The sequence below is a fragment of the Neolamprologus multifasciatus genome, chromosome 8 (assembly GCF_963576455.1).
Source record: "Neolamprologus multifasciatus chromosome 8, fNeoMul1.2, whole genome shotgun sequence".
NCBI lineage: Eukaryota > Metazoa > Chordata > Actinopteri > Cichliformes > Cichlidae > Neolamprologus > Neolamprologus multifasciatus.
Genome location: NC_140446.1, coordinates 17490087 through 17516793, shown reverse-complemented (window position 1 = coordinate 17516793; position 26707 = coordinate 17490087). Strand labels below are relative to the sequence as shown.

Genomic DNA, 26707 nt, shown 5'->3' with positions numbered 1-26707 from the left:
TTCCCCCTTTCCCCCCCTGCACTGACTAATCTTTCCCTCTCGCACTGTATTTTTCTATTCTACTTCTTTCTGCCTCTCCTTGTCTTGCGTTTTCTGGGTTGTTTTTGCTGTTTGCTCTTTTCTTCCTTTACGTGATCACCCTGAATTTACCACAAGCATTTTAATGTCAATTCTCTGGCTTTTTCCATAAGAAAAATCTTGTCACGTTTCCTTCTCTCCTCCCTTGCTCTGCTGACACTTTAAGCTTCGCTTGACTGAAATAGCTTGCGTGTTTATGCAGCAATGTAGTTAATATGCATCTATTTTTGCCAAGCACTTACAGCTATATGGCAAAAGGTATTACTGACTGATTTGTTTGGTTCATTCTGTTCTGACTCATTGTTTTTTCTCCTTTTTTTTCCCCAGCCACTCTCACTCTCCAGGCTCCATGGCAGCAGCGGTGCAAGGCAGTGAGTGGTCATGTGGGCGCTGTACTTTCTTAAATGCCGGTGCAGCACCTCGCTGTTCTATCTGTGAGGCGCCACGCCAGAAACCCGACCTCAACCAGATTCTGCGCCTCAGCAGCACTGAGGAACACCGCTGGACCTGCCCCCGCTGTACCCTCAATAACCCGCAGGGATCTGGGGCCTGCTCGGTCTGTGGCTTTGGTCCATCACCCGCCACTCACACACCTCCTACGACCACTATAGCTGCCACTGCCAATGGTCTCCCTTCTGCTCCCACTGAGCCCCCAACACCCACGATCACCCCCACAGTGCTACTTGAGCCCCATGGACAGCATCCAGCTAAGGAGGAAGTGTTTCGGCGGTCTGAGAGCAATGGAGAGGTGGGTGGTCAGGAGGGTCAGCAGGCGGGCTGGGCTTGTCCTCGGTGCACACTTCACAACACCCCTGTGGCGCTTTCATGCTCAGCCTGTGGTGGGCCTAGAAAACTGTCTCTGCCTAAAATCCCCCCAGAAGCGCTGGTAGTGCCTGAGGTGCGCACGCCAGTAGTGGGCTTTCCTGTTCACACAGCCGCTTCGGCCCCGCTACTGATTGACCTAACAGATGACTCCCCCCCAGCCCCGCCCTGTGATCCTCAAGAAGCTCCCCATGCGTCTTCACAGGCCCTCGCCTCCACCTTTACTTCATTCTCCTCCCTCCAGAACAATCCTGTGCCTCGCAGCAGGCGAGAGGTACCGCCTCCGGGACGCCCACCGAACCCAGGAACCAACACTCCCAGCCCCACTTCCCCTTCAGCTGCCAGTGTGCCACCCCAACCTGGCCCACAGAGGCCAGCTAAGCCCAAGCACGCCCAGCCCCAGGAACCTTCTTACCCCAGCAAGCGCCTCAGTATCTTGGAGGAAGAAGAGTCTCAGCACCACCCACTGACGCCCCACCTCCCTGTTGCTTCCACATCAGCCTCTACCTGGAAGTGCCCTAGCTGCTCCGTGGCCAACCAAGGCAGCTCAGCGAAGTGCGAGACCTGCAGATCGTCAAGGGGTGGTGCTGACCTCATCGACCTAGTAGGCTGTGAAACGGTACGATTTACCCCAGCAAGCCCCTCGAGCCCGGACTTTAGCACATGGGCCTGCTCTAAGTGCACCCTGCGCAACCCTACAGGTGCTCCCAAGTGCTCAGCTTGTGGTTCTTCAAAGCTGCATGGCTTCCAGGAGCAGCAGGTGCCTCTACCCCGCTGCTGTACACATTGTGGCCTCCCAGTGGGGCCTGGTACTGCATCTTGCTCCTGCACACCTTCCTCTTCTTCATCATCCTCAGGTCATAAAATACGTAAACAGGCCCGGGGCTTTCCTTCATCCTCTTCTGCCGTTGCCTCCTCTGGTTCTTCTTCGTCCTCCACCTCATCTAGCCTCCAGGAGAAGGTAGGACAGTGGAGCTGTCCAGCATGCACGCTGCTCAATGATATCAAAGCCAAGAACTGTGCAGCATGCCACACACCCCAGCAGTACCTCACCCTTCGCAAGGTGGTTAAACCTCTGAAGAGAAGGGAGAGCATGCATGTAGAGGCGCGACGACGGAATGATGAGGGCGAGGCAAAGGAGCTTTGGGAGAACATAGTCAGCTTCTGCCGGGAGGTAAGAGAAAAATGTTGCTGTTAGTAATTATTGAGAATTTGAGGCTGCTTCTGGAGTGTGGTTGTACAAATAACCAACTCTGGTTATTCTTTCTAGTTCCTTTGAGTTAGTCATGTCATGAGTCACCTTTTTTTTTCTTACTTTGCATGCATGTGAATGTCCTGACTTTGAGACATCAAAGGCTGCTTAATTTCAATGTGTAATGCGTCAGGGGGAACACATTGCCTTTCAGAGCACAGTTCTCTCATTGTATTTCCTCTTTTTGTGCTGTCATTGTTCCCACTACTTTAATATCGCTAATTTCAGAGAAATGTCAATAGGTTTTGTTATTGCTGTGTTTCTGCTTGCTTCCTTAGCTGAGTTTTTAACGACCACACAGTGAATCTTTACCACCTAAATGAACTACGGATATGGAGAGTCTAATGTTTATAACCAGATTACCTCTGGCCCTCGGTTGCAGTGAAGTTACTTCACAGAATTTTGAAATTCTGTTTGACGACTGTGACTCTTGTGTCAGGAGGATTGCATTATTTTGGTTTGATTGTGTCTTTTGATTGCTCTGATTGTTATGTTCAAGCAGCAATCTCCAAGGCTGAAAAATGAAGCCAAGGTGGAAGTGCCAAAAACAGTTTCTGTAATGGCCACTTGAGGATTGCTCAAAAATGAGTCCATTCTAGTAAATTCTCTTATTAAATTGCCCAACAGCAGAAGTCAATCTTTTTGTATCAAAACATGTTTTGGTCATAATAGTTGTATTGCTGTGCTTCCCCCCCCCCCCCACCCCCCCCACCCCCCATGATTCACCAGTTTATTAGGACTCACTGTAACTGATACGTCTCCTTTGACTGACAGGTGGATGCTGTTTCAGCTTTAAGCTAGGAATCTCCTCAGCTAATACGAGCCCCTGAACTGGACTTGCCAAACATGTTTGTGGTGTTGGTCTCTTTAAGAGTATTTTTCTCTGCAATTATTAGGCAAATATTATTTTAAACAGCCCGTCCAAGAACCCTGTAGAAGGAAAGCAAAATTTCATAATTTTGCATGCTATTCAAATCTGTCAGTGCAGAGTACCCAGTGTGTAGTCTACAGATGTAGCTTGGTAACCAAACTTGCTTTTTAGTTGAAAACATGGCACTCCACCCTTTGATTGTCATTCTAGTTCCCAAAATCCAAAAATGCAATTGTACAAAATGATAACTCTTCATTGCTGGAACTTGAACCAATGGGTGATGTCCATCTTTTTTTTTTTTTCTGTCCAGCTGTAGCTTAGTTTGTATTTTGGAGAGATTTTACACTGCTTAATGAAATATATTTCCTTTCACTGTGTCGGAGCAGACCTCTCAGTAAGAGACAAGAAATATCATTATGAATGTAATTTCCTTTTAAAACAAAACTAAGTACTTTAATTTTACCAAGGTCGGAACAGACAGCAAGAAGTCCTTCTATAGCACACTCAAAACAAATATCACACTGCAAAAAGTTAATTATGATGGTTTTACTTAACTGAAAAAGAACATACTTATAGTAATTATGTTTTTAAAATTATAATTTTTATAGTGTCAAATAGCAATCCCTTTCTACCTGCTCCAGTGGCTTTTGTATGCAGTTGTCATTCGAACACTTCTTGCTTTGGAGAATATCTCAACCCTCAACATAACTAGCTGAACAGGAGAGTTCAGCTAGCTTCTCTGTTGTAGATGTTGTGTCGAAAAACCTCTAGTTTGTGACAGGAATATTCTTTCTGGATTAAAATGACTTGATGTCATTCATTTTTGAAATATGATTGACAGATTAAAGATCAACAAGTCAATTTACAACAGTTTAATTCCAGGCAGTCATTTTTTGGCAAATGCTAGAAATCACTTTTTGGCATGACACCAGATGATTGATGTTGTTTGGTTTTTCTCATCCCGAGCCTGAGTCTTCACGTAGCCCAGGGCCTCATACCACTTATCTGTGCAATGATGTAAGCAACCCTGACATCGGTTCTTTGTATCAAACTGGTTCAGGCTCACTTTATCTCTGCAGTGCTCAACCTTTGATAAGCCTGTATTATGTTATCATGGATATGCTACTCAGGCCTATCAGAAAGGTTCATTTGAAATCATTTAAGACCGCCAGCACCTGCTCGGGAGACCAACCTGATTGGTCTAATTACACCTCAGGAAAATGAGGGCATTGCAGAATGTTAGACCGTTTAGATTCGGCTAAGTTTCCAGCCAGCTTTTATTCTGTGAATTTATTTGGGTGTCAGATGTGTGCCCATTTACTACACCGGCATGACACCTATCCTGCCATGTTTACAATAGCATAAAGTGAGCCTTCGAATGCATTATTAATGCCTTCTTTGAAAGTCACAGGGCTCACTGCTGCAAGCGTGGGAGGGAAGTTGGCTCGGTAGGAAGGAAGGATATCGGAGATCCCTCATCCCCACCTTCTCCTCCTCTTCTAACTTCGTCATTTAAGCTACGCTTTCTTTTATCGTCTGTCTTTTTCTCCTCAAATATTTTACGTCTGCCCTTTCTCGAGCTCTTCAAAGTACTTCATCTTCCTTTTATCCCATCTCCTTCCATCACATCTATCCCCACATGCTCATCCTGTTCTGCTAATACCTCAAAATACACTTTCCCCTTGCCACCCACTACACCCCTCCACCCCCATTCCACCCTCTCCACACGACTGCACTCTATTCTCCACTGTAGTAGTCAGTGTGAGCCTGGAATGTTTGCGTGCGCATGTGTACTTGTTAAGGTGAACGTAGGGCTGGCCTATTTTTAGCAACGGAGTTGGAATGGAGGGGAGCACAAATGATATACTTCCCTATAGTGAACGTAATCACTGACGGCATCAACTGCTACATCTCGGGTTCACGGGCCAAAGAGATTAAAGGGGGGGGGGGGGGTTAAATTGGTAAACAAGAGGTGCTAGTCTCTCATTCATCTCGGCCAAGGCACAAGCACTTGCCAAGCACCAAAATGCCAGTGGTGAAAATTTAGTAATGATTAAAGCTTTTGGTTTAGGCTGTAACAGGATGTGCAGTACAGTTTGACAGCAAGAATGGAGGGACCGCTTCAGATCACCCGTTTTCTCTCTGCTGTTGGGTAACTGGGCCAAACTGGAACTGGAGTTTGTTTTTGTTTTTTATAAAAAAATATTCTCTGCTCACCTGAGTGTGGTTGATTTCTCTTGCCTCTTTTGCTTTTTTGACTCTCCCTGATTGGTTTTGAGGGTGAGAGGTAATGCCTGAGAGCAGTCTGCTTACTCACTGTGCCAAACAAATAAATGCTGCTAACAGCCATCAACTTAACTTGTGAACTGTGACACACAGCATGGATTGAACTGCTTTTTGCTGTTCCCTTTCCGTGCTATGCAATAAAACCAGGCCACATTGCAGCGGATTGTTCTTCTCTTTACTACTCTTCACACTACTTAGTTGCTTAATTTTGTGCCATATTATCAAGGACCTTCTTGCCAGGCTTGCGCTGCTTGTTACAGTATTGTGCATGGAAGGCTTTAAATTCCCTTCTTCTTTTTCATAAAATATGCTTTCAAGATGCTAATCTTGTAGCTTGGGTATCAGAATGAGACTGACACAGCCTTGTATGGCTGCCAGTTCTGAGTCTGGAAATGATGGGAAAGCAGCTGGTTTTCCTAGCTCAGCACTGAGTTGGCTGATTGCAGTGTTTGCATGCTTACATGTGCACAGCGATGGAAACAGAGGTGGCAAGACAGCCAGCAAGGATTATCCTGTAGAGTCCACAACACCAGAATCCTGATTTAGGAAATTGCTTTATACGTGGTTATAATTCCTACTTTTACACTCTGCTGAAGTCAGATTGTTTAAACTTTGGTGCTTGGATTGTAGAATATTCGATATGAGGAATTAATGCTAATTCAAGGTTAATCTCACATTAAATACACATTGCATCTTAATAGAGATGTGACGCAAGTTAAAAAGGGAAATACGATCTAAATTGCCTTTCTAAGGTATTGGGCCTCCATTCTTTCCAAATATATATTTTTTTAAATTTTTTTAATGGTAACAGTGGAAAGTCGTGTGTAACACGTCTAAGGAGCCTTTAAATGAAACCAAATGCTTACAAGAACAGCACAATGGGTCTGCTGCTCCTCTCACTGTAGGGATCCCAGTCTGTCCCAGCTATCATAGGGTGCTGGAGAAGTTGCCAGGTTAACGCATAGAATCAGACAACCATTCAGACTTTACATACATGCCCACAGCCAATTAACTTAACAACCATGTCTTTAGACTGTGGAAGGATCCTATAGAGGCACAGGTAGAGCTCCACACAGAAGAGAAAAATGGTTGTTTTGAACCAAGAATGTAAGGATCAAACATTGATTTAAATTTTTTTTGTTAATTTATCATCTGTACGATCCTCTGAGTCCAGACTGCAGTCCAGAGTGTCATATCACTGTGCCGTTTCAGAAGTGCCTAATTAACATCACAGAGCATCATGTACACTCCAGATATGAATAGGCAAGTGGCTTTAACCTTTGAGGCAGACTGCAGCAGATCATTCTGCTGATGATAATGTCTTTCAAATGGGTTAGGGCAAAACCCTTAAAGGTACTCACAATACAGGATGTGAGTACAACCGGATAAACCACAGGCACTGCGTTCAGAAAGAATGGATAACAGATACGCAGCATAACCTGGTAGGTTTTGGTAGCACAAATGCGCACATCAGTAGCAGCATTAAAGTGTGTCTGTGTAGGCTCCCTGTCAACCAGTTTATTGTAGTCTTAAGAGATTGAAAAAAAGAAGACAACTAGATTAAAGTTTTAAAAGACATTTCACCTCTATTCCAAGAGGATACGAGCTACTTTTTTCAAGCTCTTAGGACCAACATTAAAATAATTCATATAATATTGTTTTCATTCTTAAAATAGAGACTATACAGGGTTCGTACGGGTGCTTGAAATCCTTGAAAATGCTTGAATTTTAATGTTGTCTTTTCAAGGTTTGAAAAGTGCTTGAATTTCAGATGGTGCTTAAAAGTGCTTGAAAGTGTAACTGTATTTCATTCACCACAAATAACTATCTGATTGAATAGTTTTCTTATCAGATATAAAAATAAAATGAGTCGCAAAATGTAAAAGCAAAATTTCCCGGCCTTCGCTGCCTTGCGCCTCTGTTTCAACCAGTCAATGGTTTCAACGGGTGACCCCGCCCCTCCTTCGGACAGTCGGGGATGAGTGCGCTAACATACCTGTAGGTTGCTGTTTTAATGAGTTTTTGATGGAAAAAGACAGTCGCATGATAGGTGAGTCCTAGTAAATAATTTTCCAGTACGTGTACGTTACACATGCTATTTTTTAAAATTATGATTATTTTGCTAGCTATCAAACTCGCTGGAGAAATGATTGAAATGCACTGAGTGTGATGCAGTACGGCAGCGCTATTATGGAATATGCTGTGAACTTAGCTAACATTACTTAGCAGTAATATGAGTTACTTTGCTCAAGTGAAAGCTTTACACATTAGCCCGATACATAACTAGCCAACTTAAGTCTTTCTGGTTACCCTCTGGGGTTAACCATTTCAACTTGGGTCGAACGTGCGGACTTCAAACTATATACTAGTTTTTAAATTGTGTTGATAGGCCACCTAAAACCGATGTTATTTTTCTGAATACAACAGTGGCGTTTACTCTGGGAAGAAACGGTAAAAACTGTGTTTTCTAAGGAGAGCGCTAGCAATCATGCTTTGCTTGTGAGCAATGAGTAAAATAAGTAAAAGTAAAAGAAATATAGAGGCCAAATCAAAAGCTTTTTAGAATATTAGCTTGGTGCCTTGGTCCCTCAATGGTAATATGAGGGACTGATCCATATGGTCACAAAGAATAGCCACTTGTTTCTGTGCGACCAAAGTTCCCCAGCTTTCATTCAAAATGTGTTTATGGTCAGCACCTACACATTAAACTACTTTAACATTACAAATGTCTTCAAGCTCACACTGACAGTACACACATTTATGTGTATTTGTATATGAATATTTCATACTTTAAGGCTGCCTGTTTATTTAAGGGAGATGGACAAAATACATCGGAATTGTACATAATAATATCACAGATGATAAATTAAATAGATTTTAAGTAGATGCTTGTGCATTCTTAAAGTCTTATATGTTGAATTGAACTATGTGACCTATTCGAAGCCTCTTCCAGTCAGTGCTGTTCTCCATGCCTGTCTGACTGTACATGATGTTGTTAGCACAAACACTTGAAAGCTTGAATTTGACCCTGAAAAAGGAGCATGAACCCTGACTATAGAACTGTAAATGTGAGGGTTTCCATACATTTCACGTGAAGTAAAAAAGAAAATGTTTCCTGTTTTACATCAAGCTCAGAGGAAAATTAATTAATCCCACAATAATATAGTGTCAGAAGTAGGAAAACAAAGACAAAAGCTTTAATGGCTGCATTAGTAACAGCCAGAGCTCAGCTGGGATTAGAGCAGTTTGTATGTAACAAGTCAGACTCTTTAACCCTTGGTCGCTGATCATAGTTGTCTTTCTCATGTCTGTTAACATACAGATTGTATTCTTTGAATTGCATTAGTTGGAATTTCAGGATCTGTGCGTATGTAGGGACAAAGCTTTGATCTTAACCTCTGTGTTAAATTGATATCAACCCAAAAAAGCCTTGCGATAAAAGCCTGCACATGTGTCACAAATAAACCTGTGAACTACAGAATCGATAAGCTACGTGACGACCTTGGATGGCCAGGGTGGTAAGGAAGCATTCAAGTGACTCTGTCTAGTAGCAAATGCTGCATCCAGGCTACAGAATTGGATTGTGGGGGATGGTTACCAATTGATTCGCTTCACTCTAACTGCCAGTGGGGTGCCCGCTTTACATCACCCCTCCGCCTGCCTTGCGATGCAACTGGCCGAGTCCACTTCTGACACGGCAGATGGGAAACTGGATAGGGGTTTGGCGTGTGTGGCTGTTTGCCATCTCAGGTTTGTACAGGAGAGTTTTAGATGGGCAGATAGTGTGTCAGGTTTGGTGTCTGGATCTGTTAAAGTATCCGTGTAGTTCTACTCCTGTGTACAGTAGCGGGGCAGTGTTAGAACCCATCGTGTAATTTAAAATGTGGTGTACTCTGCAGGGGAATGTGCCAGAAAGCAAGAAGCTCCAAATGTTTGAAAGTGATTTGCATTTTTGTGCCGCATCCTGGTTAGGAGAGTACAAGATGCCACAGTTGGGCTTTTACTGTGCACATAATAATCTCACGTGGAAAGAATAACGAGTAAATGTGGAAGGCAGTAATTCGCCCTCACTCATAGCATAATCCAGGGCTTGTGTGATGGTCTGTACTGTCCTGCAAATCATGTGAAATTGCAGGATAGTTGGTTCTTTAAAAACTTGCATTAGCAGTTTGAAATGCTTCAGGTCCTCACACAAGATCCTTTTAAGAGTGATCATATTTTAAAATGGATTTTGGAGTTTACAGATGAGGTGTTTTCATGTTCAGTAGTTTTCATGCTCAGTAGTTTTCATGTTCAGTAGTGTCACTCTTTTGTCTCTCTGCCTTCTTTCACTCTGTCTTTTCCTCCTCTTTCCCAGAATTCAGTGAACTTTGTGGATGACAGTTTTCCCCCCGGACCTCGATCTGTCGGCTTCCCAGAGGGCGACAGCGTCCAGCAGCGAATCAAAAAGTGGCTGCGTCCCCACGAGATCAACTGCAGCAATTTCAAAGACCGAGGAGTCAAGTGGTCCGTGTTCCGCACGCCAAGGCCCTCGGACATCCTGCAAGGACTTCTTGGAAACTGCTGGTAAGCTGATACACCTGAACATAAGAACACACAGGACACTGATTGTTTAAGATAACCTTAAAAAAACCAAACCAGAACAAAAAAGGCGTTGTTGATTAATGATTTGATTGGAGACAAAATAGAATAGCAGCAGATCCTCAAAGCAACAGGAAATTTTTCATTCCGTTAAGTCTCTGTTCAGTTTCTGAGAAAGGTCAGAGGAATGCAAAGCAGACAGCAGCCAACACTTCTCTGTGTGCGTCTGTCAGAGTCTGCTTTCAATGGACACTGCCGCTGTGAGCTAGAGATGGTGTGGCAGTGAAACAGTAATTGAAGAGGATTAAAGAGAGAAACTTAAAAAACAAAGCAAAAAATCAAAAGAAAGAAGGTAAGCATGAAATGAAAGGTTGAGCACAGCGGACAGATGTACAGATACATGTGACAGGGAGATTATTCACAGTAATGTGGTCCTGGACACACGCTTTATCTCCCTGCCCTTGTTCTGGGTGCCCTTTGGGGTTTATGTGTGTGTATGCTGTTGTCATCCATCATCTTCCTGTAAGCATAAACGTACACACACACGCACACACACAAAATAACAACAAAGCACAGTCAGTCAGGAAGTTGTCCCCAGTATAACTTTTCGCTTCATCACCAGCGCACACAGCTTATCAAAAATAACCCTCCCCTGAGCCGAATCCTCTCACTCGAAACAGGATGTAACCCAAATTCTTTGTCATTGGCTTCGTCTCCCCCACTCTCTCACTCTCTCACACACGCTCACACTTGTCCTAATAAACCAACAAACAGCCCAGCTTCTGCCAGCCCAGCCAACCAGTGACGGCAGAAGAAAGTCGTGCCAGTCGCCTCTGTCCTTGAGTACGGCTGCAGTACAGGCCAACATCAGAGTTCACATTATGATGCGGCTAATTGGATTTTCATTGGATTCCTTTTTTTTTTTGGCCAATTTGTATTTCATCAGTGACTGAATGGGTTGATCGGCCTCACTCAGCTGACACTTAAACAGATGGAATATAGCTTTAGTAATGCCGCCAGACAAGAGCTTCACTCTATAAAATAATGTGCAGACTGAAAGCAGCACTCCTTTTATCTTTTCAGATATTGCTGCAGTACTGCCAGAGGCAAAAGTAGCTGCTCAATTTGACAATTTTTTTTTTACTTTTTTGCTTTTTTTGTTGATAGAAGAATCAAACTAGTGCATGTACAGCAGTGAGTCTGCGGCGTGCAGAGGCAAATACCTTTAGCTCATTGTCCCCTCCAAAAAGACCTTTCTTTGCACAGCCATTTCATTAATAGTGTTTAAAGATCTTTCTACATTTTCCGATTAACTAATGTACACTTTAAACTCTCTTCCCTTTCAAGTCGAGTCCTCATGTCCCCAGCTGTGATTCCCCAGTGTAAAGAATTACCATTTTCCACATCTATCTGGATTTTTGATTAGCTAATTTCTCTTGCAAGTTAATTAGAGGAAGCAAGCCTGTTTGTCTTTGCTGTGGGGTGTATTAAGAGTAATGGGGAGGTAACCAGAAGGCACAGAAGCTTGACTCATCAAATGTGATTGATTTTCAATGAGGGCTAATTATGTATATATGTATAAAAAAAAAAAGTCTTTCATAAGTGTTTGAGGCACTCTGTTCAGGAGAATGCTTTAATTCCACATTTAGACTTTAATAGCAGCTTCTCAGTTATTTTCCATTCCTGTCTAATCACATCAGTTGACGTTCCTAAACCATGCCTGTCTCTTTGACGGAAGACGGCGCTCATTCAGCCATTCACTTGTCCGTCACACTCAGCTGATCATTTATGTGGTTTCTCTGCCTAATTCACATTTTCTTCGTGCCTCGTTTTAGTCGTGTCTGTCCGTCCTGATGTGACGTTTCATTTTCCAGTTCATTGAGTTTTATCGGGTCTCTAGGTTCCTGAGTGCACTCGCTGTGCTGGCAGAGCGTCCAGAGCTCGTGGAGAGGGTGATGATCACCAGGACCATTTGTCCAGAGGGGGCGTACCAGGTTCGGCTATGTAAAGACGGGACCTGGACGACGGTGCTGGTGGACGACATGTTGCCCTGCGACGACTACGGCTACCTTCTGTTTTCCCAGGTAAGTGCAATGCAGAAAGGTGTTTACGCTGATACTGTAAACAGACAAGAGGGAATTTTAGATAGACATATATAAAATGGATAAATACTCAAACAACTGTCTGAAATTTTGGGGAAATAAATATTGCAGATCTCTGTGTATTAAGTTGGGAATTCTTAATACGCAAAAAATAAAGAAAAACATGATATGTCCCATATTAATTGCTCCAGATCTCTGAAACATGAGGGTAAATTACTGCCGGGGAGAACTGACAGATCCAAGACTTTGGTAAAGACCTTCTCATCCCTTAGTTTGACCCTGAAAACGAGTGCGTTTCGTGGGCAACTCTTAAAAAGAATTACATTTGACTTGGTGAACCCTGAAAAATAAGCCATTAATTAGTTCAAGTTAGTTGATTATGTATTTCTTATCACAAGCACATCTCAAAGGACCCCAGTGAAGAGAAGAATCTAATTAATGAACAGCCAACAATTACGGGTCAAATGAGGTACTGAATTATGCAACGAATAAAGCACAGGCAAATAAAAGCAGGCATTCATGCGTACGGGAGAGACACACTGCGACAGCGTGACACCTTATCTATACCTTATCATGACTCCAACAAACGTCATCTTTTCAAAGAAGACAAAGGAGTAAAACAAGAGGGTAGAAGTCGCGCTCGGTGAGGCAGTGACCTCTGAGCATGCAAGAAATGCTGGAAAAACATTGCACATGCACATTAACAGATAAAAAAAAAGAGCAAATAAGAGATCCTACCTCTGTTATCAGGTTATCATTTTCATTGACCTTTAGATAGAGGAAACTAACCCAAAGACAACATCCTGATCCCTTTCTCAGTGAGTCATACTCAGGCTGATGTTTCCTCTCTTACTTTTTATAATCATTCCAGGCTCAGAGGAAGCAGTTATGGGTGGCGCTGATTGAGAAGGCCCTGGCCAAACTCCACGGTTCCTACTTTGCCCTGCAGGCAGGGCGTGCTATTGAGGGTCTGGCCACGCTGACAGGGGCTCCGTGTGATTCCCTCATGCTCCAAGTCAGCTCCACAAACCCGCGAGAGGAACCCATCGATACAGACCTCATCTGGGCCAAGATGCTTAGCTCCAAAGAGGCCGGGTAAGAGAGGGAGTAAAGGTGGTTCAGTTTAAAAGGAGCATATAAAATAATAAACCTTGTTTGAAAACACTTTGAACCAATCTTCTCTGATCAAAACTACAAACAGAGGGGCACTACAAAGGTGCTGAATGCCAATTTAGAGCATGTTTCCATAATAAAAGTTGTGCCAGTCATCACTTTGATACACAAGCTTTCAAAGCAACATGAGACCAATAGTGCAACTCCAAAGGGGCCATTTCATCTGCGTCCAAACTGCAGGTCCATCTGCCAGAATGATTATTTATTTTATCAAAAGCAGTGTACTAATGAAGACTTCACTCACGTACTATGGTAAACAGAGACAAAGTTCATCACTGAAAAGGAGCATTGGTCTCAAACAGAGGCACATCAGTGGGATTAATTAGGGACATATACTAAAAACTACTATTGTTTTTGTTTTCTGTACCTGTGTCTGCCCAACCTCAAGGTTAAAGTTTAAAAATTTACGTGTTTTTTTTTCTCCCTGGTTACCGAGTAGTAATTGCATTAGTGTCCTAATGTAATTTCTTGTCTTTTAGGTTTCTTATGGGAGCGTCTTGCGGAGGAGGCAACATGAAGGTGGACGATGCTGTTTACGAGTCGTTGGGTCTGAGACCTCGACATGCATATTCCATTTTGGACGTACGAGATGTCCAGGGTTACAGGTACAGGTGGACTTTCTGTTGTTCTGACCATGCCTCCTTATTGCAAATGTATCTTCTTAGAAATCCTTCATACACCATTAATAAACGTATCTGGGCCGTCATCAGTCAGTGTTATTATTTGGTGGCTAGAACATGAACAAGCCCACGAGCCACATGTTGAGCATCACAGAACCCGGTGGCTTGCCAGTAGAGAACGGGTGCACAACAGATCTGTATGATTGCTCTGTTTGGAGCAGCACTGGGAATCCACACAATTCCTTGCACTATAAGAACATATATGTCTTCTTTGTAATAATCACACACACAGAAAAGTCTGGGGCAGAATCTTTGACTATCATAAATAACTGGAACATCGTATGGATTAAAAAAGCGAGTTTAGTCCTCTTGTCAAAGGAACACCTGTTCATCCTCTATTATAGCTCTGCTTGGAAAGCCTCTCCTCTGTTCTCCAGATGCATTTTAGGAATTAAGTCATCCTTCATCATGGCGAACTGAAATTGATTTCCGGGTCACAGTCTAGAAAGACGGAGGACTGAGGAGGCACAAATTAGAAAAATGAGAAAAGCCTAATGAAGGCTTTTTCCTTCTTACCTGTGAGGAAAAAATTTGACAGTAGCCAGAAATCCCAGAAGTAATTTGCTTAAAACCCACACGCAGCCACTTTCATTTACTGCCATAAAGCAATCAGAGTGGAAGGCTTGGGCTAGACTTGGCCACAGGGCTAGATCCAAAACGAGTTACAATCCTCCTGCTAGGAGCCCCAAGGAGATAAAAAGCACTCCAGAAACAGTGAACCACATGCACTTTGTTACTTTTTTTCCTGGAAAATACAGATTCTCCAATATGTTATTCTGTTATGCCCCTTGTGTTTTCTACAGTATGGAGGAGGTGGTAAAATAAAAAGGGTTGTTACAAAGCAGCCAGTCATCCATAAAAGGAGTAATATGACTGTGCAGAGATGGGGGTTGCTGCTTTGACTGAAGGCTGTTGTCACATTTACTGCTTGCTGAATCTGTCTCTCTCACTGTTTCCGTTATCTTCCTGCCTCCAGGTTGCTGCGGCTGCGTAACCCTTGGGGTCGCTTCTCGTGGAACGGCAGCTGGTCAGACGAGTGGGCAGACTGGCCTCAGCACCTCCGCCATGAGCTGATGGCGCACGGCAGTAGTGAGGGGGTCTTCTGGATGGAGTACACTGACTTTATAAAGTAATTATCATTAGCGCAGCATAAGTGTGATCTTTTTTTTCCTTTTCTTTTTTTGGGTGGTCATGCTGAAATCATTTTGGTTAATCTCTCTATACCCTAGTAACCCTTGAATTCATGCAGTTATGTACAATAAGGCTATTTTGTTGTCATCACTGTCATGTTTGCTTTCACAGTCAGTGGCTGTACCTGCTGGTACAATAGACCAGTGGCTGTGACCGCTAGGCTACGCTCACAGATTTCTTGTGTTTATTCCAAACAGACTCTCATTACAAGACTTTCTGTTCTATTTACCCACCACTAGCTGCTTAGAATAGGTTGAATGAGTTAAAGAGTCCTTTATTGTACCGTGATGGACACACGTAATGTGTTAAACGTGACGGACTGTTTGGCAATCTCACGCCTCTGTGGATTTTACTGACCATCTGGTATTGACACCAAACTGAGTTACAGTGTTTTTGTTGTCGTTCCATTTTGCTTGCTGACAAGCGCATCATACACTGGTTTCCACAACATGTTGTTATTAAGAATTGTGGAGGGGGGGATTTGGCAGGCAGAGGCTTAGGCTTGTCATGGCTTTCAGTTTGTTTTGTCATATTAGACTAATCCTGTCACTCAGTCATATACATCATTGATAGTGACTAGTTTTTCTCTAGCTGTGTTTTGCTGCATGCTGCATGCTGACATGCGCTTCTAGTTATCACATGGAAAAATAGTCACAGTTTTTATTCAAGTGTTTCTATAAATGCTATTTTCTTTGTCATATAAAAAAACAAGTGTGTACTTAAATAGCGCTTTTTTTACTCACTTTGATCACTCAAATCAGTTTCTTACTTCAAGACTCATTCACCCATTTACACAGGCCTTTTATTTTTTACTTATAACCAAACATTCACACACTGATGCATCGGCAGCAGCTATGGGTTCACTAACTTGTCCGAGGATACAACACAGAGGCTTGAAGAGCAAATAATCGAACCACCTTCCGATTAGTAGACGACCCGCTATACCACCTGAGTTACAGCCACCCTTAACCCCCTATATATTTATTATAAACACCCCTGTTCTGTACTCTACTATCACAATAGATGGATACTCATACTGGCCACAGTAGGAAACAGTGATGAGTTCAAACCTCAGGCTAGCTCTGTATAATGTCAGTGAAACTAGATGTCCCCAATAAGGCCTCTCTGTTACACACCTCTGCCTGTGCACACAACAACCTCATCCATCTGTTGTATAAACTGCATAGCCCCCATGACCATGATCACCACATTTTTAAAAACTTCAACATCAGCGTTTTGGTGGCTGCTGTGTTTTCTTTTCGCTGTCAGAAGTTCCCATAATTGGATTAAAGACTGTAGTGCTAAGTTATCCGCTAATGCTACCTAGCTTGTTAGCGAGCTTCATTTGTAATCTGTATGGCTGCAATGCAAGGACACACATAAGCTAATTAGGGCTAAGTAATGGACTAACAGAGAAACTGGAATTTCACTTATTAAAACAAACTTCATCTTGAAAGGTGGGTACCACAGAGAAAGCCTTATTATTTGGTAATCCACTACAGAAGCTTTAGCTTTATTGCTACGGTCTGTGGGGACTGCCCCTTGGTTTACGAGGAGCAGCCAATCGGTTGAAAGTCGGCTTACAGTTGAGGAGAGAGAAGTTGCTTGTTTCAGGAAGAGGGCAGAAGGAGGCACATGAGCAAAGTCATGCAAAGCAACTCTAGTGGAGCCAAAGAATAATGACGTGGAGCTGGAAAGGGCTATAATGGGGCCCTTTTACAAGCAACTCAAATGGCCATAATATTTGAAGAAAACTGAACTGTAATGTAATAATCTAATAAAGCTTAAATATAATCTACCATTCACCAAAATGATATTTCATGCGTAATTGAATAAATGGACAAGACTCCACTTGCATAGGAAGTTTCGTTTTTTTTAAATAACTGTCAGCAAAAAGAACTGAAGAATGGAGGTTCACAACATGAGCAGCTTGACGTAGGGCTAAATTGTCTGTACAGTGCATTTGTCTCTCTGAATTTATTGCTCTTGTTGTATTATGAAGGAGGAGGGACATGAATAACAATGTGGCTGTCCTCCTGAACAACTCCAACCTGAAAAATGTGTTCAGCCTAGATGAGAATCCCATATGTCTTTGGGCTGTTTATTGTTTTCTCTGACAGGCAAATAATCTCTCAGCTTTGTACGACATGACAAACTTGCAGCCAGCATCTCCCTAGACTTGTTTTCAGTGTGAAAAAGAAAAAGCGGTCAGCTTCTCGGACAAGCAAGGCCCTTAAATCGGCCCATCAAGTAAACAACCAGGGCCAATGTTGATCATTGATAACATTCTTGGAAAGTGGCTAGACACAAAAGCGAACTAAATACAAACAAGAGGATTCATCAGCAGACGTGTTTGTCTTTTCTGATCAAAGCTGAGCGTAAAACTTAAGCGTTCCCTCTTTTTCCTCCTCTTGCTTCTTCCTGATTGTCAAGAAGACAAAAGTAAGATGTAAGACTGTTGTCAGACCGAGGTTAGGAAGTGATGAAACACTGAAAAACAGACTGAAAGTAAGGAAGAGAGTCTCCCGTGGGGGCGATGTCTTTGAAGAAAGAGGTCTGATATGCTAGTAAGGTAAATTGTGTTTGTACAGGGATGCCCTCAGAGGCTATGCTAACGTTAAAGAGTTGCCTGTGATGCATACAAATAATCGTAGCTCATGACAAGAGGAGATCAACCGGTCACACTGCTAGCATCTCAGAGGAACAGGCTCTTATGCAGGTCTTTTTCTTTCTTCTTCTTTCTTCTTTTTTTTTAAACATGTACATTTTTCCCCCTCCCACAGGTACTTTGACTCAGTGGACATTTGTAAGATCCACTCTGACTGGCAGGAGGTGAGACTACAAGGCTGCTTCCCCAGCAAAGCCAATGGGCCAGTCACGGTCACAGCTCTCACTGTGCTGGAGAGGACGGCACTGGAGTTTGCTCTTTTCCAGGAGGGAAGCAGGTAAATAGGACTCTAATCTAAATCTTTCAGTACCCACACATTTTTCCTCCTTGCCCTTTTTTCTCCTAAGCCTCTTCCTCTTCTCTCCAGGCGCTCCGACACAGCTGACAGCCACCTGCTGGACCTGTGCATCATGGTCTTCCGTGCCTCCTTTGGTAGCGGCAACAAGCTGACTCTGGGCCGCCTAATGGCCCACAGCAAGCGAGCGGTGAAGAAATTTGTTGGCTGTGATGTTATGCTGGAGCCAGGGGAGTATGCTGTTGTCTGCTGCGCCTTCAATCACTGGCAGATGAATGTCAGCAGCACAGGGGGTCCACCCACACCCAGTAAGTGTACAGATGCATTGGTCACAGGCAGCGCTTTAGTGTTCCTGCTTGTGAATGTTCGCTTAATGACGAAGGAACTCTGTTAAACATGTAATTTTTGTCTTCATTAATTGTTCTCCCCTCCTTCCCAGTCTCTAGCCCCACCAGTGGAGCAGTACGGCGGCCCAGCCAGGACTTCCCTGGCTACATCCTGGCCATTTACAGCTCTCGTCAGGTGATGGTGGAGCAGGTGGAAGCGACCGCGACCACATTGGCCGACGCGATTATTCTACTCACAGAAAACAAAGGCGAAAGACACGAGGTTAGAAAAACCCATTCCAGAAAAAGAGAAGTAGTAAAGCTGCAATAATGCAAACCATATTTGTGTTACTTATCTACAGTCAGGTGAAAAAGATTTTCACAGAACTCTGTGGTCCTGTGAAAAATTAATTATACTCCATGGTTCAGCAGCTACAACTTGGGGGAAAAAAAAGTTTTTCTATGTGACTTTATCCCTTTCTTGTTGTGGAGGAATTTGTGGAGCCCGACTGTTCTTTTCACTGTTACCCACAAACAGCTCAGTTCAGAAAAAATCTTTAAGATTCCTCCTAGTAGAATTACATGAGGTAAAGAGTTTAGGTCTAAACCGCAGCGTTTCCATCTTTTGGAGGTCTGGGCTTTGACTTTGTCAGTCATTCTGTTGTAGAGTTGCTACTGTGCTTGGGATCATTATAGCCAGTTTTGACAAAGATCTCAGAAGGATGGGCTCACATTTGACTCTAGAGTGTGAACAGTATACAGAGGAGTTCATGGTGGACTCAGTGTCTGTAAGGTCGTCAGGTCGTGTGGCTGCACAATGAGGCCAAATGATCACCTCTCCACCAGCGTGTTTGACAGTTGGTATAACGTGTTTTTGTTTATGCTGTGTTGTAGTTTTTATGAATTGTGCTGTTGTGAACGTTAATATTTCACATGCAGACTGAAGCCTGTATATATAGCTCATGGGTGTTTTCCAGTTTCTCTGAGTATTGTATGATCGGACCTTTGGGTGAATTTGCTGGAACGTGCTCGCCTGGGAAGGGATGATCAGTTAATCAAGCACATTTGATTAGCAGCATCCTGGCTGCTACTTACCCTCTTCAGTCCTGTGGAAGCAGTGGCGATGTATTTAGTTTTTCTTAGGACTGCAGAGAATCCTGTATATAGTTGTAGGGTTTTGTCTTTCTTTGTACCCCCAATCTTTATTGCCTTTCAGTATAATATTACAGTCCAGATGATAAGTATTTGGAAAGTTTTTCTTTTTCTTTTTTATCTCTGGGCTGTGCGCTTTAGCAAAATTATTTTGAAGTGAAAGACTACTGCCTGAACGTGTCTGATTTAATTTAAATGTGTTGGAATGAAAATACAGAAGTAGATAAAGCTTTTAACACATTGGGATAACCAAATTAATCAGATAGTTTAACCAACCAAAGCCATCGTATTTAGTAGATAGTAGCTGTGACAAAGGCTATCCCCAATCCCTTTGTCACAGCTACTCTCAGCTTTTTTTTATGTGGGGTCTCTCTCACTTTAGTGTGGTTTTAGCTGTCCATTAGCACTTTAACTTGTCGATGATATTCCACTTAGTCACCCTGAAGAGCCTGTTTTGACAGTTGGGTAGTACAGCCGGATGCTGAACTGTCCTCTACAGAGTTTGGCTGAATTTGGGCAATCCTCCCACAAGAATACACTACGCCTCTTTTCACAATAAATTGCCTGGACATTCACGCCAAACAAAGCTTTTGACCTCCATTAATAGACTGAGCCACAACTCTTTAAAATGCACAAACTGCAAGGTGTATAAAAATAGTTATAACTGCACCTGGAATACAAGGTTAGTAGGATCACCGTATGCATAAACATTTTAAGGCCATCTTAAAGCTATCTGTTACATTGTTAAGGCAATGATTATACTGCAGATTATATTGTGCTGATAAAATACTTTTGTTCAACCCCACAACAGGATGGAGTATTCTGTCCAGAATGCTCCAACCTACCTCACAGCATTTATCCTGTTGCATCTAAACATCAGTAACTCTCTGTGTGCCCGGTGTATTGGCAGCCATGCTGTACAAGACCAAATCATATTAGAAGCACCTCCATCTCATCTTTGACAGACGAGATAGCTCACTTTGTGTTGTGAGCTCTTCTTTTTTACCCCTCCACTCGTTTCCTTTTTTCAGAACTTGTATAAGAGTTGTGTTTTGGTTTATTGTCCATAGAAGTTAGTTCCACAGCCCTGCATCACAGTTTTTTGGGGGTTTCTTTTGTATTTTTCCTTTGTTTTAACGTATGTGCACACTTTCTTAAGATGGGCCCAACGTCTTTGGTTGCATTATTTCCATAAATTAGTAAATAAATGGGTTGAAAAAGTACATCTGAAACATTAAGAAACATTTAATAGTCTATTGTCCAATCACTATTGTACCACTATCTCCAATTTGGACAGTCTATTAAAAGGAATTCCACATACAAATCTTTGTATATGATGCTGATCTCCTCAAGCTAAAGCACAGAGCCTGCAGAACAAAAACAAATGCACAACAGTTAAATCCTCACAGTCAGAATGGTTCATACTCATCAATCTGAGGCATCTTACACGCTTGCAAGTCCTGTTCTGCCTTCACACGTGCACGTTTGTGTGCGTTACCTCTTGCACAAGCTCGCGCACGGCCGTTCATACCCAAGGAAACAAATCCTCCCTGCTCTTCAGAACAATGCTTTCCTGAAAGCGCCTGTCACATTTGGTGAATATTTTAGAGGATGACAGAGCTTTTTAAACACTTGAGATCATCTTTGTTAAATCATTCAGCTCTTCAGAAATTCACAGCTGAGCACTCAGGAGCACATGGCAGCCAGTGCGTCAGCTGTAGCGTTTTAGCAATACAGTTAAATGAAGATTTTCAGTTATTATTAATAAATAATTTGAGCAGTCCCGAGCTGTGAAGAAAGGAGAGCTTTGTGTTAAGAGCAGATAGAGTACAAGTATTGCCCAAAGCTATTTTTCAGACACTGGTTGGCATCGCTTGTGCAATTGGACGTGACAGCAAATGACAGCAGCTAAAGTAGTTTAGCTGCACTTGTGTTTGCTTTACTACAAATACAAGTAGCCCTAAAAGAGAACAGCAGCCACTGTTAGAGAGGTAAAGTGGCAGCTGAATGCAGAATGATGTTTTTTTTTTTTTAATCATTATTATTATTGCATTTTAATAATATTAAACTGATTGCACAGAAGTAGTTTTTCTTCATTGAAGCTACTTTGTAGTAAGCACATTTCTTCCTATTTCAAAAGCGTTTTAAGAGCATTTAAGAGCCATACTTACAGAAATGTAGCCACCTCTCTGTAGATAGTTGCCGCAATGCTCTGTAAATCTATGGAATTATAAATACTGTATATATAAACTGCACTATATGGAAATTTAGGATTCTGTATATATACAATACTATATGTATACAATGTGGAAACATGCTTACTATACTTAATGAAAACATAGGATATCCTATGTTTGGAAATATAGGATGTCTGTAAACTATACTATGTGATTGCTTTATAGGATACTGTATATATACTATACTGTATTCTTACTAAATAGAAATGTAGGATACCGTGTTCTGTATTTTGCTGATGTAGTATCAGCGGTGCTAGCTTTGCACAAGTGGTGAAATCTGAGGTTTGCATTTAGAAAACAACCCTTCTGCTTTGAAAAATGAAAAAAATAAGCTTGTTTCCTTGTGTGCTCTCAGGGCCGTGAGGGCATGACATGCTACTACCTGACCCACGGCTGGGCAGGTCTCATCGTGGTGGTGGAAAACCGCCACCCCAAGTACTACCTCCACGTCTCCTGTGACTGCACTGACAGCTTCAATGTGGTGTCCACACGCGGCAGCCTCAAGACCATCGACAGCGTCCCGCCTTTACACAGGTACACAAACCACTCTCTCTTTTCCTCACTTGCGCACAAAGTCAGAAAAGATAACAAGTGCACAGATTAAATTCTCCGGGAACATTTAGGTGCAGCAAATATCCACCACACTTACATGCTTATATAAACACAGTGATCTCACAGGATTAGCGCGCTGTGTTTCTTAATAAACTACCCCAGGCTGGTCTCAGCACAGTTAATATCTGCTTTTGTTTTCTGCTGGTCTCTATTGTGTTTCTCGCACTACTCCAGGCAGATAGATGCTGGGAGAATCAAGCGTGCAGAAGCCGTTTACATGTTATTAGTTTTCTGTTTAACAGCATGAAATCTTCCAGTAAGGGAAAATTGAGGGCTTTACCTGTCACAAAGTTACAGCCCATATAATGGGAAACTGTAAAAAGTCACCATGCATGAAGCTGCTCTTGTCATTTTCTCCATCTAACAAGAACATAGTGTCACTTTGCTTGCCTAAAAAGCTACTATCACAAACTATCACAGTCTCATATTTTGCTCACTTGCTTTATACAATTCATAGGTGAAAGCATTTAGTGGCAATGTAATCATTCAAAAGAAGACCATATCCAATTCATATTCATAGAGGTGTGAGTAACACAGTCATGGGCAGCAAGCCTTTATTTCTCACCATATGTCACCATATTATCCCAATTTGTCTTGAAAATAGAATGAATCATTGGTTCTGATTACCGTATTTCCCGGACTACAAAGCGCACCTGATTATTAGCCGCACAAGCTAAAATCAGGGGAAAATCCTGTTTTGTATATACATTAGCCGCACCTGACTAAAAGCTGCAGGTGTTTCAATGTTGACTTATCATATGTAAGAGAATATGCACAAAGGGAATTGTCAGCAAAGAGATGGCTGTTTGGAGACACACCCCTTTTATTAATATTTTGAAAAACAAGTTATGGGTACATATTTGCATAACTCTTTAGGTATATGTACAAGTAGCGGTAATTACAAGTACGAAACATGTACTGTGCTTCATAAATGAGTAACAAATGTAGTACATAACAATAACCTACAGCACACCAGAAAAATAGATTCGGACTACCTTTTAGGCTCAGGTGCAGTGACACGGCTTTAACAAGAAGAAAAGTCAGTCATTCACCACCATCTTCCTGCGCACTAAAACCACCAAAGTCCTCTTCTCCAGTGTCGGATATGAACAGGCTCAGGATGGCTACGTCATCCACTCTCCGCTTCTTTCCTTCGTTGTCACTTTCAAAACCAAACAAATCCTCGTTGTCAGTGTCAGAGTCGAACACCCTCAGAAGGGCCGTGGCGGTGTCCTGCTCTCCATCATGCAGCAGTCCAGCCCTTCGAAATCCGTTGGTGATCATGGATGTTTTCACACTTTTCCACGCTGTCAGATTCCACCGGTGGAGTTGAGCATAACTTGCTTTTTGCAAGTTTATCGCCACTCGTCATCCAGCGCTACTTTGAAGTTTGTTTTTCGCGCTACTTGTACGGCACTATGTTGCCTGGCGGATGGACATGTGACCAACATACCACTCTTGAACCCCGATACTGTGTGTCTGATCACATGCCCTTCCGCCAGGCAACGTAGTGCCGTACAACAGCGGAACAAACAAAACAAATCGTCTTACGATATGACAAAATACATGGACAATCCATAGAAAAGCCGCACCTGACTAAAAGCCGCAGGGTTCAAAGCTTGTGCAAAAAGTAGCGGCTTATAGCCCGACAATTACGGTAATCAGCTTGGTTTTCTCCACGTGTAGGTTTAGTTTCTCTGAGCAGTTCTCACATCACTTCAATTCAATTAATTGAAACTCATTTTAATTATTTTGAGGACGGAGTGGGATAAAACGACTGTGGCGCTCTTGTCCGTCAGCAGCCATCGGATAACTGTCGTAGCCGTTTGTTTTGCCACTTTTCGTCAGAAGCTGTAGCTGCACTTTTTAAATTTCCTTCCATTAATGCATGATTAAATTAAATGACGCTGCACTTTTCTCCTGAATGACGAAGGAGAAATGATGCTGGAGAGTTGAACCAATTCCCCCCCTGTGGTTGTTTTCAGTCTCTTACTTTTGTTTCATACACAAGGCACAATTTAAGACCACTGTGTTTGTATTCACTCTACCTGCGTTTAAATGTCAACAACAATAGCTCGAAGGCTCTCTCTCTCTCTCCCTGCAGGCAGGTGCTGGTGGTGCTTTCTCAGCTGGAGGGAAATGCCGGCTTCTCCATCACCCACCGCCTGGCTCACCGCAAGGCAGCCCAGGCCTCCCTGGGAGACTGGACCCCCACCAAGGCCACACACAGCCCCCAGCTCACCCCGGACATTGACGGCCTGCACCGGCCCCGGCCTCTATGACCACCGCCCACTTTATCCCAGACTCACTTGCTCTAGTCCAATAAACTGTCAGACCACTGGAAAACAAGGTTAGGCACAGTGTGTGGATCCCTAAAATGCAGAGAAAGATGCGTTTTTTACATCTCTTTAGTGGTGCATCTGAATGTGAAGCATGACGGGAGAGGGAAACATTTAGTTGCTCTCTTCCTAACGTTCCATGGATGCTCGAGATTTTGTCCGGACCGCTCATGCTCTGTCTGTCCCTTGCCAACTGGATGTGCCATTTGAGGATAAAATGAGCGACAGGGGAGTACTAAAAAAAACAAACAAACAAAAAACCCCACAATATTTCACCCCAGCACCTGAGAGGATCCAGTTCTGACTACTTAACATTCTGGACATTTTGTATAGCTGGCAGCACCTGCTGTATGTGAAACAGATGTCAGGCCTCAGTTTGGTATGCCTGGAGATGACCCTGCTTTCAATGAGCTTCAAAAAAAAAAAAAAAGCCAGGGTGAGGTGCTGAAACTACTGAGCCATTGACCGGCCCACGGACCATGAGCCAACCACCAGATCAGACACTTCCCCCTCCCTCCGTGTCGTCCACCAAGACTGCTAACAAAGTGGGCAGACTTCTGGGGGGGGGGTTTATCGCCCTCATCCTCAGTGCGGTACTTTATGAGCCAAACCCCAGTGATTTTACCCATGAAACATACATGTCCTGTATTTTTACATTTTTGGAAAACATCTCAGTGTGAGTTTAACTTGTTTTATACACAACCCTCATTGCCTCTTGTCCATATTTGTGTTAGGGTTTTTTTGAGGTTGTAGACAAAGCCATCATTCATACGGTACTGTTCCCTCTCCGTGGCACAATCTCTAGCTCAGGACCAAACCTGTGATTTGTACAGTAAGCTGGATTGGCAGGTGGATGGTGCCCAAGAAGCTGCAATAGCATCTTTTCACTGTTATCTCCACTGTTTGTGATGTTAGTGGGGCCGTGTTTGTAGAGACTGTAAGGTTTTTATCTTGTGAAATACTGAGCCGTAATGGAATCACCTGGCCTCAGTTTAGGGTCTCATCGCTGGAGGGCTTCTCGTCCACTTCAGAAGACAGTTTATATCTTTCCCCATGAATTAAAATTTATGTGTACAGCACCTCCTCCCAGTCATCGCCCTTCTGCATATTACATGAGTCTTACACTTGAGGTTTGTAACACCGAGCAAATTGCATCTGATCTTGTTTGGTACAGAAGGTGAGATTAGTGTCTGTTTCCCACGCTTGCACAGTTTGCCAGCATGTCAGTTTATACTATAACGTGCTTAGGGAGTACTAGAGTCGCTATTGGCTATTTGAACAGCCAGTTTGCCATGGGGGAGCTCTTAAGAGGAGCTGCCGAGTTTACTTTGGGAGGGCAGGGACCACTTTTGTTTGCTTGGGTGCAGCGTGAGCGTCTGGGCAATCCTCCCACAAGAATACACTGACAGCTTGTTAGCAACAACACAGAGTCCTCGTGAAATAACAAATGATCATTTTGTCAGACTCGGTGCACACACAGCGAGACAGGAAAGAGACCCCCGAGATGGGTTGTGACACAGAAAATAGTTCTCTGAGTGTGCTCGTTCAAGGGAAAGCTGTTTTACGTAGGTCCTTATATATAGGGTCACGGTTTTTTGAGTTTTTTTCCCAGTGTCAAAGCCATTACTCCTCATTCATCATGCCCTTACCATGGCAACATAGATGTCTCATCAGACAGAGAGGGGAACAATTAACATGGTACTATAGAGACAGGATTGAGTGGGAGACTTTTTATTTTAAAAACGATGTCTTACTGTTAATTTTGTGGTGAAATGGAGAAAAACTTGAAACCTAATAAGCAAAAATCCAGCAGCATTCATACAGTTAATGATTAAGTGGGGGAAATTTTGATTTATTTATTTTTTTTGTTGTTGTTTTTTGTATCTAAATCGTTTTAAATGTAAAAAAAACTAAAATGTTATCATGGATAATTTTCACTTCATATCATCTCATTTTTCTCCTTTTAGTTTTAAATCATTGATGCTAAATGGCTGCGCTGTGTCCCGATGTTTGCAGTGCAACGTTTGTTTTTAATGAAACCC

The 26707-nt window shown here is 42.8% G+C and overlaps 1 protein-coding gene across 3 annotated transcripts in view; it reads left to right on the top strand.

Annotated features, from left to right (window-relative positions):
* Positions 1-25533, top strand: part of capn15 (calpain 15) — a 44317-nt gene extending 18784 nt beyond the window's left edge. For 2 of the 3 annotated variants that reach the window (XM_085171477.1, XM_085171478.1), the window contains exons 2-12: positions 406-2074; positions 9667-9875; positions 11791-11974; positions 12864-13087; positions 13645-13770; positions 14822-14974; positions 17820-17981; positions 18072-18307; positions 18439-18608; positions 22070-22248; positions 24431-25533. In XM_085171477.1, the coding sequence (XP_085027603.1) occupies positions 406-2074; positions 9667-9875; positions 11791-11974; positions 12864-13087; positions 13645-13770; positions 14822-14974; positions 17820-17981; positions 18072-18307; positions 18439-18608; positions 22070-22248; positions 24431-24608 (3490 nt within the window). In that variant the 3' untranslated portion in view covers positions 24609-25533. Of the gene's footprint in view, positions 1-405; positions 2075-9666; positions 9876-11790; positions 11975-12863; positions 13088-13644; positions 13771-14821; positions 14975-17819; positions 17982-18071; positions 18308-18438; positions 20213-20244; positions 20289-22069; positions 22249-24430 lie in introns of those variants that run through there. The other variant, XR_014875878.1, reaches the window with a different exon arrangement.
* The last annotated feature ends 1174 nt before the right edge of the window (positions 25534-26707 follow it).